Below are 10,676 nucleotides of genomic sequence, written 5' to 3' on the forward strand. Positions count from 1 at the left end.
TTTTTTTCAACGTTTATTTATTTTTGGGACAGAGAGAGACAGAGCATGAATGGGCGAGGGGCAGAGAGAGAGGGAGACACAGAAACGGAAACAGGCTCCAGGCTCTGAGCCATCAGCCCAGAGCCTGACGCGGGGCTCGAACTCCCGGACCGCGAGATCGTGACCTGGCTGAAGTCGGACGCTTAACTGCCTACGCCACCCAGGCGCCCCTAAAGTTTATTTATTTTTGACAGAGACAGAGTGCAAGCATGAGCTGGGGAGGGGCAGAGAGAGGGGGAGACACAGAATCCAAAGCAGGCTCCAGGCTCCAGGCTCCAAGCTGTCAGCACAGAGCCTGACGCGGGGCTTGAAATCACGAACCGTGAGATCATGACCTGAGCCGAAGTCGGACGCTTAACCGACTGCGCCACCCAGGCGCCCCCCCAAGAAACGTTTTAAGGTAGTCATCGTGAAGGTGTTTAGCACAATGTTGGCACACAGTGGGTGCACAGTGAGGAGCTGGGGTAGCCGTGTTTGATTGTCACGGTGTTGCGTTACCCTTCTGAAAACCGAGAAACAGAGAGCTGCCCGCTGACCTCGGTGTGTTGGCCTGTGATAGAGCCTCTTTGTCCATCAATGGCAGCCCTCTGGCCGCAGGGTTCTTTCTGACCGCTTGTCCTTCCTTCCTCAGGTCCACGCTTCCCGAAGCAACAACATGTGCATCGTGGGCGGGTTCACCCAGATGATTCGAGAAGGTGGGGCCAAATCCCTCTGGCGGGGCAACGGCATCAATGTCCTCAAAATTGCCCCTGAGTCGGCCATCAAATTCATGGCCTATGAACAGGTGAGGACCCAGCTTCCCTGGGCTGAGGTCCCTGCCCTGCTGATGCCCCGGAACTTGGAGCCAGTCACTGGGGACAGCAGGGCGGGGCAGGCGGCTGGGTCCGGCCCCCACCCTGCTGCCAGCTCCACTGTGGGTCAGTTCCTTCTATTTTGGGGCAGTGTCACAGGTGCCAGGGACACCGGGTCTTGGTTAAACTTGACTGGCTCTGGGAGGAACGGTGGGGCAGGGGCCAGTGCGCTGATCTCTGGGGTGTATCAGTCCGTTTGCTCTCTGTTCTAGATCAAGCGTCTTGTGGGGAGTGACCAGGAGACTCTGAGGATTCACGAGAGACTTGTGGCAGGGTCCTTGGCTGGGGCCATCGCGCAGAGTAGCATCTATCCAATGGAGGTGAGGGCCACGTTGGTCTGTGGTAGAGCCTCTTAGAACAAGCAGTGTGTGTGGGGTTGGGGGCGAGGAGGGGACCATGCTCACCCTCCCGTCGCTCCTTTTGGGTTCTCCAGGTTCTGAAGACCCGGATGGCCCTGCGCAAGACAGGCCAGTACTCGGGCATGCTGGACTGTGCCAGGAAGATCCTGGCCAGAGAAGGGATGGCCGCCTTCTACAAAGGCTATGTTCCCAACATGCTGGGGATCATCCCCTACGCTGGGATAGACCTAGCCGTCTACGAGGTGAGGAACCCCTAGTAGCCAGGACCCCCCCCCCCCCCATCTGTTGTCACACTTCCTGAAAGACACTGGGGATGACTGTAACAAGGAACACCAGTGTCTTCTCCCAGAGTCATCAAGTCATTGCAAGGGTCTCCTGTCACACTGCAGCCCCCAAGTCCTACGCCCTCAGGGATTCAATGGGCAGATTGTCAGAGCACAACTCTGTGGGGGTCCATTGTGCCCCTGGAAGACTTCAGACCCCAGGAGTCAGGCTCTCTGTGTAGGGAAGGGGCTGCTGCCCCTGCGTCATCCCTGCTCCCAGTCTTATCCAGGAGCCCCGAGTGAGGGCAGAAACGAAGGGCAGGCAGGCCAAGCGAATCGGGTTACAGTAGCCTCGAGGATCCCATGTGACAAGGAAGTGCCTCCTGTGTGGATCCAATAACTGTGTCGCCACCCCCAGCGCCCCTGTCTCTTGTGGCCTCACAAGGTCTCTGTGAGGCTCAGAGGCACTTGGGCTCATCCCTGCTCCCCTTTCCCCTTTCAGACGCTCAAGAACGCCTGGCTGCAGCGCTATGCGGTAAACAGCGCCGACCCTGGCGTATTTGTGCTCCTGGCCTGTGGCACCATGTCCAGCACCTGTGGTCAGCTGGCCAGCTACCCACTGGCCCTGGTCAGGACCCGGATGCAGGCCCAAGGTAATGCTGGTCCTGGGCCAGTGCCCAGGGGCCCATCTCCCAGGGCAGGTCAGGCTCTCGGGAGGAGCTGGCAAGCCTCTGATGGGTGCCTCTCTCGCTACAGCCTCCATCGAGGGCGCCCCGGAGGTGACCATGAGCAGCCTCTTCAGACAGATCCTGCGGACCGAGGGCGCCTTTGGCCTGTACCGGGGGCTGGCCCCCAACTTCATGAAGGTGATCCCAGCCGTGAGCATCAGCTACGTGGTTTACGAGAACCTGAAGATCACCCTGGGCGTGCAGTCGCGGTGATGGGACGGGGGTGCGACCCCGCCTCGCTCGGCAGACTCACGGATCCTGGGCCTGCAGCCCCGGGATGTTTAGCCATCTCATTCTGTGAATGTGCCAACACTAAGCTGACTGAAGCCAAGCTGTGAAAAGCCTGGGGTGCGCCCGCAAGGGAGTAGGGGAAGGCCTGGCAGGCTCACCGGCTGTGTCCCGCTGACCCTGGCCGACTGTCACGTCCGCTCCGGCGGGGGGGGGTAGCAGGACACAGGCACACGCACACAGGGACAGGACGCTTCCTGCGGTGCCTGCCGAGATAGCAGGGCTCAGAACCGGCTTGGTTCTTCCATCTTGCAGCCAGACCACCAGCCGCGGGCCTTGCCCCCTGGCCTGCTGGGCGCCTACCCCGCGCCCGCCTTCCTTCCTTCCTCGCTGCTGTGTTAATATGGTAGGAGGAGGGCTACCAGCCCCCTCCCCTTGTTACTGCTTGCTCCTCTCGCCTCAGTCCGTGGGGACCTCACACCTGGCTTCCTGGCCCACAGTGTCACCTCTGGCCAGGTTGTGCCGGGAAGAGGGAGGAGTCCGGCTTTTGTGCGCACCCTCATCTGAGCCCTGCTGTTGGCTTCTGAGCTCACCCACAGACGGGCACCCGGGTGTGCGTGTGCATGCAGGGGGCAAGGCCACGCCCCGCCATTGGCCGCCTGGCATCCTGGTGCATGGCTTCACGGAAGGCACGTGCTGGGTCCCGCAACGCAGAAAGCCTCTGCTCCTGCTGCCGGGGTGTCTTGGTGCTCTGAGCTGGCCCCAGACTCCGTCAGGACTGGCACCAACTCAGAACCAACCCCCGTCCCCTGCTCTGGAGTGAGAGCGGTGAGGCGTCATGTAGCTGCGGGAAGGGGAGCCGCTGCCGGGGGTCCGCGCGTCCTGGGGAGAGAAGGAAAAGGTTTTTAAAGGCCTTAATTATGTATCGTTGGGAAAAGGGTTTTGTTCAGAAGGGCACACTGGACAAATGTGCAAGTTCTGTGCTTCCAGAGGGAAGACAAAGGGGGTAGAAAGCCTGGCCGACTGCATTAAAGTCTGTTTCTGACGCCCCCTGGGGATTCGTGTCCAATCCCAATCGGGGCAAAGTGGGACCAGCCTCACATTCCACCGATGCAGGGCGTCACAGTGCTTGGAGCCTATTTATTTCATATTTATTTGAACAGAGTTCTGTCCTAACTATTTTTATAGATTTGTTTAATTAATAGCCTGTCATTTTCAAGTTCATTTTGTATTCATATTTATGTTCATGGTTGATTGTACCTTCCCAGCACCCTCCAGGTGGGGTGGGGAGAGGAAGGAGGGGCCGTGGGAGTGACCTTTCCCGCCGCTGGCCGCGCTGTCGTCAAGTCTGTCCAAAGAAATGCCTCGGAACTGGCGACGGAAGAAAGGTCAGGGCGGGAGGGCCCTGGTCATGGGGAGGTGGCTCCTGGCAGGTTGGAGCAGGGCTTGCACCCAGGAAGAGCCTTAGGATCTGAGGGTCTGACCGGGGGCAGGAAGAGTGGCAGAAATCTCCACTCCGTTGAGCGTGGAAGTCCAGATCATTTCTTGGGCTGGGAGGATCTCTTGTTTCAGCCTTTAGACTGACTAGGCGCTGAGGGGCCTATCACTGTGAGTTTGGGGTGGGGGCTCCAGGAGAGGGCGGCCAGCTCCCCGCCCCCGCCTGTGAAGTGGGCTCCCTCCCCCCCGCCCCCCCCCCCACTCCTGCTCAGCAATGCTGGTCAACTTGGCGACTTCACGGTCGCGCTTCTGTTCCACCAGAATGGCCTGGTGAGGACAATTCAAATAGGATGCAAAGATCAATGCAAAAATTACTGTTTTATCTAAATCTAGGGATAACTGGAATTTGTGAAAAAGCAAATTAAGACAGAATTGGAAGTTGTCCTTTAAAACAGCCTTCTAATAAAGTTGTTTCAAAGCTGATGATGGAGCCACGTGACTTTTTTCTGGTAGGGGCTGGGGGGGGGGCGTGGGGGGGCGTGGGGGGCAACTGCACGTCAGAGAAAGAATCCACCTTTCTCATCAGAGGAAATGAGAAAGCTACCCCCTCCGGGCTTCTCGGAGGCACTCCCTCTTTAAAATGGGATTGGGGGTGCTCTGCACAGGTCACCAGAGCCCCCTGAGCCTGATGTTTCTTCCTCAGGCCTCCTCTGAGTCTCTTGGGCAGAGCTGGTCACTCCCTGCCCCTGAAGCCCCTCCAGGTGCTGCAGTGCCATCATCCACTGCCCTGGGTGCCCCTCCCCAGCCTCACCGCTCATTCCCACCCAGCTGGCACACAGAGACGTTGTGGGGCCCTGCCTGATGTTCTCGATTTGCTTTCTGCCTGTCTCCCCGGGAGAGGGAGAGGCCCTCTGGGGCACGGAATGCGTTTGTAGCATTATCTCCGGCACTTAAGACCGTGCCTGGTACCATTTTCATTAAATAACAATCCACACTCTGTCCCTGATGGCCCCAGGTATGTCAGGGCAGCAGGGGACAGTATGAAGCAGCTCGGGGACTCCATCAGGGGGCTGTGGCATTCAGAGGCTGTAGGGAGGCACGGAAGTGTGCCCATTTTTGAAACTGGCATATACCACTTGTACTGGGTTGAATAGCATCCCCCCCAAATTCATGTCCCCTGGGAACCTCAGGATGTCACTTTATTTGGACATAGGACTTTTGCAGATGTAATCAAGTGGGTTACAGTGGGGGCGTCTGGGTGGCTCAGTCGTTAAGCATCCGACTTCGGCTCGGGTCATGATCTCACAGTTGGTGGGTTCGAGCCCCGTGTGGGGGATCTGTGCTGACAGCTCAGAGCCTGGAGTCTGCTTCGAATTCTGTGTCTCTCTCTCTCTCTGCCCCTCCCCTGCTCACACTCTGTCTCTCTCTCAAAAATAAACATTAAAAAATTTTTATTAAAGAACAAAACCTGGATTATGGTGAGCCCCAGGCCCAATGAGTAGTGTCCTTATAGAACAGGGGGATTTGGACAGACATGCCCAGAAAGAGGTAAAAGGCCATGTGACCACAGGGCACGCATCTACAAGCCAAGAAATGCCACGGATTGCAGGGGGCCACCCAAGGCAAAGAGAGTGGCAGGCAGTTTCTCCCTCAGACTGTCCAGAAGGACCCAACCCTGCCGACAGCTGGATCCCAAACTCTGGGCCTCCTGAACTATGAGAGAATGAATTTTTGTTGTTCGGGGTCATCCAAGTTTGTGGTGATTTGTTAGCAGCTGGGAAACTAATATGGCACCTGCTTCAGCTGTTCATTGCCAGGGTAACGGGTATAAACCATTTCCTGACCAGTAGGCCTTGGCAAGTGGGTCCCCTCACCCAGAACCTGCTCTCCCAACCAAATGTTCCCGAGTGCCGTAGGCAGAATTATGCCCCCTCCCAAAGAGGTCCCTGTCCTAATTCCCACAACCTGTGAATTAGGTTACATTGCACCGGGCAATCAAGGTTGCTAATCAGCTGACCTTAAAATAGACAGATTATCCTGGATTACCCAGGTGGGCCCCATGGAATCACACGGGTCCTTCAATGGGGGATCAGGGAGAGTCAGGGAGCCGGCACAGGAAGGACTTGGCCCAAGGTCGTTGTCAAGGCCACGAGTCAAGGAATGTGGGTGGCCCCTGGGAGTTGGAAGAGGCAAGGAATGGATTCGCCACCAAGAGTCTCCAGGAGGAACACGGCCCTGCTTGATTTTAGCCTAGTGAGACGCATTTCAGACTTCTGACCTCCAGAACTGCAAGGTAGTACTTTTATATTGGTTAAGTCACTATGTCTGTGCTAATTTGTTACAGCAGCAATAGGGAACAAATATAGAAAGCCTGTCTGACTTTTCATGGGTTGACAGCGGGACAGTGGAAATCCCTGCCCCAGTGTGGCCCAGGTTGGCCTTGGGAGAGTCACAGCACCTCTCTGAGCCTGTCTGTCCGTTAGATAAAAAGAATTAAGACTTGCCTGGAAGGGCTGTTAGAAAGCTGGAAAGGGACGGGGGGGGGGGGGGGGGGGGGAGGGGGGGGGGCGGGCCTGGCTGGCTCAGTCAATGGAGTGTGCGATTCTGGAGCTCAGGGTTGTGGGTTTGAGCCCCAGGCTGGGTGTAGAGATTACTTAAGAATCAAATCTTGGGCGCCTGGGTGGTTCAGTTGCTTCAGCATCTGACTTCGGCTCGGGTCATGATCTCACCGTCCGTGAGCTTGAGTCCCGCTTTCGGGTGAACACGAGCCCTGCTTCTGTCTCTCTCTCTCTCTCTCTCTCTCTCTGCCTCCCGTGGGATTCTCTCTCTCCACCCTTGCTCATTGGTGCCCTCTCTATCTAAAAAAAAAGAAAAGAAAAAAAAAGAAAGCAAATTGTTTAAAAAAATGTGAGACATCAATTATAAAAATAAAATTGGGATGAAATTTAACATTGTGTCAAATATACTCAAATTTTAAAAATACTCATTTAAAAAAATTTTTGAGAGTGGGTGTATGTGCACTAGCAGGGGGAGGGGCAGAGCAGGAGAGAGAATCTCAAGCAGGTTCTGGGCTCAGCTCAGAGCCTGATTCAGGCCTTGATCCCAATGACCCTGGGATCATGACCTGAGCCAAAATCAAGTCAGATGCTAAACTGACTGAGCCACCCAGGTGCCCCTCAATGATAATCGTTTTAAATATTTATTTATTTATTTACTTTTGAGAGAGAGAGCACAAGCAAGCAAGGGGCAGAGAGAGAATCCCAAGCAGGCTCCGCACTGTCAATGCAGAGCCCAATTTGAGGCTCAAACTCATGAACTGTGAGATTATGACCTGAGCTGAAACCAAGAGTTGGATGCTTAACCGACTGAGCCACTCAGGTGCCCCAATGATAATTCTTTTAAAAAGGAAGTTGAAATTAGGGGTGCCTGGGTGGCTCAGTCGGTTAAGCGTCCAACTTTGGCTCAGGTCATGATCTCACGGTTGTTGAGTTTGAACCCTGTGTCGGGCTCTGTGCTGACAGCTCGGAGCCTGGAGCCTGCTTCGGAGTCTGTGTCTCCTTTTCTCTCTCTCCCTCTCCCTCTCTCTCTTAAAAATAAACATAAAAAAAAATAATAATAACAAAAAGTTGAAATGAGATCAGGAAAAGACAAGACTGGTCCTTAAAAAACAGCTCCCTTTCCCCAGCCAAACACACAGTAAGTAACCCCCTCAACACTTGTCATTCTAGCCTCCAGTGTTGGGAGGCTCGTGCAGGCCTGGGGTCTCTGGCATCTGAAGAAACCCAACCTGGGGGTGGGGTGGGGGTTGCAATTTGTGCTGCAGGGCCTGGTGATTCCTCTACCCGTGTCCCTCCTGAAGCTAGATAGACCCTTCCATCTCTAATCCTGAGGGCACCAGCTGGAGCCCTGCACACACAGGACTTAGCCCTCAGTGGTTTTAGGAGGTGTTTCTGCCACCATGGCCCTATTCTACAGATGAGGAAACTAAGGCTGGAGGAAAAGTGACTTGCCCAAGGCCTCACTGTGAGTAGCTGACAGGGCCTCAAATGCACATCAGCTGACCCCTGGGCTCTGCTGAGGCTGCCCGCCAGGAGGCCCATGGGACAGGGACCATGCTGCGACCCACCCGTGGGGACTTTCACCCAGGAGCACTCTGTCTCGACTCCAGACAGGTGGCACCCGGTCCCTGGTTATTCTCCTGAGCCTGGAGGCCACAGAGAATCTGGAACTCGTTGGGCAAGCCTGTGCTTAAATCCTAGCACCTGGCAATATGATCTTGGGCAAATCTCATGCCTCCCTGAATCTCAGTTTCCTCACAAGCAAGATGGGCACAGAACCTTCCTGACGGCTTAGAGTGAGAAGGAACTTGTCCGGGTTCATACAAAGGGTAAGTATATGTTGAAGTGAGATTCAAACCAGCTCGTTCACTCTGAAGCCATGTTCTCAACCTTGGCTCCTGGCCGGGCCGCCCCCCATCCAGATCTCATTGGTCTGAGCAGGTTGGAATGTAGGGGAAGGCAGAGGGGAGCACCTGTGTGCTGGGCCCAGCTGCCCAGGTGTGAACCTTGGTCCCTGCCCTCCAGGGCTGATGAGGAGGAGGCCGGGGCAGACCAGCCAGGCCTGGTCACACTGGCTGGCCAGGGCTGGCTAGGAAGGGCCAGCAGGAGGGACACAATGGGCTAGGCCAGGTGAGAACGAAGAATGAGGAAATTGAGGCCGGGGGAGGGCCAGAGGCCTGTGGCAGTTCCCCCAGGGGGGCAAGACTGAGCTGGGCCTCCTGCTCGGAGCTTCCTGGAACCGAAGCTGGCTGGGGCGGCCACCCAGGAGCCATCTCTTTTGACCATTTGCCCATCAACGCGACCTGTTATCTCCCCACAGCAGATGTAGATACTGAAGACCGAGGGGGCTGGCTCCACCCCTCAGTGGCTCCGCCCCCTCCGCACCACACAGCCCAGCCCCACCTCTCAGTCCACAGAGTTGACGGGACAAGGGACTTGCCCGAGGTCACTAGGCTCCTCTCAGTAGCCGATTCTCTTCCCAGGCCACACTGGCTTCTATCCTATGTATTAGTGTCCTATAGCTGCTGTTACAAAGTGCCACAAGCGTGGTGTCTTATGACAGATTCATCTCATCTGTTCTCTAACGGTTCTAGACGCTTGGAAGTCCGATCTCTATTTCACTGGGCTGCAGTCAAGGTGCCCGCAGGGCTGCTTCCTTCTGGAGGCTCCCGAGGAGAGTCCGCCTCTTGGCTCCTTCGGGTTCTGGAGGCTTCAGCATCCCTTGGCTGGTCGAGCTTTCTCAAATGTCCCCCCGCCCCCGCTGGCCTCTGCTTCCTTCTCCTCTCTTCTGGAGTCACACCTCCCTCTTACAAGGACATTTGTGATCATGTTACGTTTAGGGCCGAATCCTGACACCCCATCCAGGAAAATCCCTTCATCTCAAAATCACTAATTTAATCACATCTACAAATTCCCCTGAGCACAACGAGGTAACAGCCACAGGTTCCTGGGACAAAGACGGGACACATTTGGGGGCCATTACTCAATCCACCACGCCACTCCCCCACTGCAAACCCTGTCCCCCGTTACACCCTTCTGCCCCTCAGCCCTCAAAATCCTTCCCGTTCGACTGGTGAAGTAAATTAGGGAACAGTCATCCCACGGAAGGTGGCTACCGTGGAGGACTACACAGCCATCAGACTTGTAGAGCAATTACTGATCCGGAATATGTTCACGATCTGAATTTTTATTTTAAAAAAGGGAAAAACTTGGGGCACCTGGGTGGCCCAGTCGGTTAAGCGTCCCACTTCACCTCAGGTCATGATCTCACAGTCAGTGAGTTCAAGCCCACGTCGGGCTCTGTGCTGACAGCTCAGAGCCTGCAGCCTGCTTTGGATTCTGTGTCTCCCTCTCTCTCGGCCCCCCCACCCCCCACCGCCACCCAGCCCAGTAGTGCTCTGTTTCTCTCTGGCTCTCAAAGATGAATAAACGTTAAAAACTGAAAAAAAAAAAAAAAAAAAAAAAAAAAAAAAAAAAGGAAAAACTTACCTAGAGAGAGAGGAGCAGTAAGGCACTGTGTTAAGATCACAGATTCTGGGGGCGCCTGGGTGGCTCAGTTGGTTAAGCATCTGACTGGCTCAGGTCATGATCTCACAGTTTGTGAGTCTGAGTTTCCCATTGGGTGTGCACAATCCCCACTTCAGGTGAGCCTCGCTTCTCTCTCCCTCTGCCCCTCATGGGATTCTCCCTCTCTCTCTGCCCCTTGCTCACTTGGGCCCTCTCTCTCTTAAAAAAAAAAAAAAAAAAAAAATCGCAGATTCGGGGGAGGCACTTGGGTGGCTCTGTCAGTGAAGTGTCCGACTAGGTTTCGGCTCAGGTCATGATCTCATAGTTCATGAGTTCAAGCCCCACATGCAGCTCTGCACTGGCAGTGAGGAGCCTGCTTGGGATGCTCTCTCCCTCTCCCTCTGCTCCTCCCCTGTTCACACTCGCTCTCTCCCCCTCAAAATAAATAAACTTTAAAAAAAAAAAAAAAAGGAGGGCATCTAGGTGGCTCAGTTGGTTAAGTGTCCAACTTCGGCTCAGGTCATGATCTCATGGTCCGTGGGTTTAAGCCCCCTGTCGGGCTCTGTGCTGACAGCTCGGAGCCTGGAGCCTGCTTCGGATTCTGTGTCTCCCTCTCTCTGTGCCCCTCCCTGGCTTACACTCTGTCTCTGTCTCTCTCTCTCAAAAAATAAATAAACATTAAAATACAGACAGACAGACATGCATA

The 10,676-nt window shown here is 55.1% G+C and overlaps 1 protein-coding gene and 1 long non-coding RNA gene across 7 annotated transcripts in view; both read left to right on the forward strand.

Annotated features, from left to right (window-relative positions):
* Positions 1-4,388, forward strand: part of SLC25A25 (solute carrier family 25 member 25) — a 34,946-nt gene extending 30,558 nt beyond the window's left edge. For all 6 annotated transcript variants that reach the window (XM_043565968.1, XM_043565966.1, XM_043565967.1 and 3 more), the window contains 5 exons: positions 671-823; positions 1,103-1,210; positions 1,324-1,491; positions 2,015-2,165; positions 2,269-4,388. In XM_043565968.1, the coding sequence (XP_043421903.1) occupies positions 671-823; positions 1,103-1,210; positions 1,324-1,491; positions 2,015-2,165; positions 2,269-2,453 (765 nt within the window). In that variant the 3' untranslated portion in view covers positions 2,454-4,388. The remainder of the gene's footprint in view (positions 1-670; positions 824-1,102; positions 1,211-1,323; positions 1,492-2,014; positions 2,166-2,268) is intronic.
* A 1,451-nt stretch (positions 4,389-5,839) lies between these two features.
* Positions 5,840-9,673, forward strand: LOC122474809. Its single transcript, XR_006295017.1, has 3 exons — positions 5,840-6,198; positions 8,074-8,292; positions 9,058-9,673. It is a non-coding gene; the product is annotated as an uncharacterized LOC122474809 (long non-coding RNA).
* The last annotated feature ends 1,003 nt before the right edge of the window (positions 9,674-10,676 follow it).

Source organism: Prionailurus bengalensis, chromosome D4, assembly GCF_016509475.1.
Source record: "Prionailurus bengalensis isolate Pbe53 chromosome D4, Fcat_Pben_1.1_paternal_pri, whole genome shotgun sequence".
In the NCBI taxonomy this organism is placed as follows: Eukaryota; Metazoa; Chordata; class Mammalia; order Carnivora; family Felidae; genus Prionailurus; species Prionailurus bengalensis.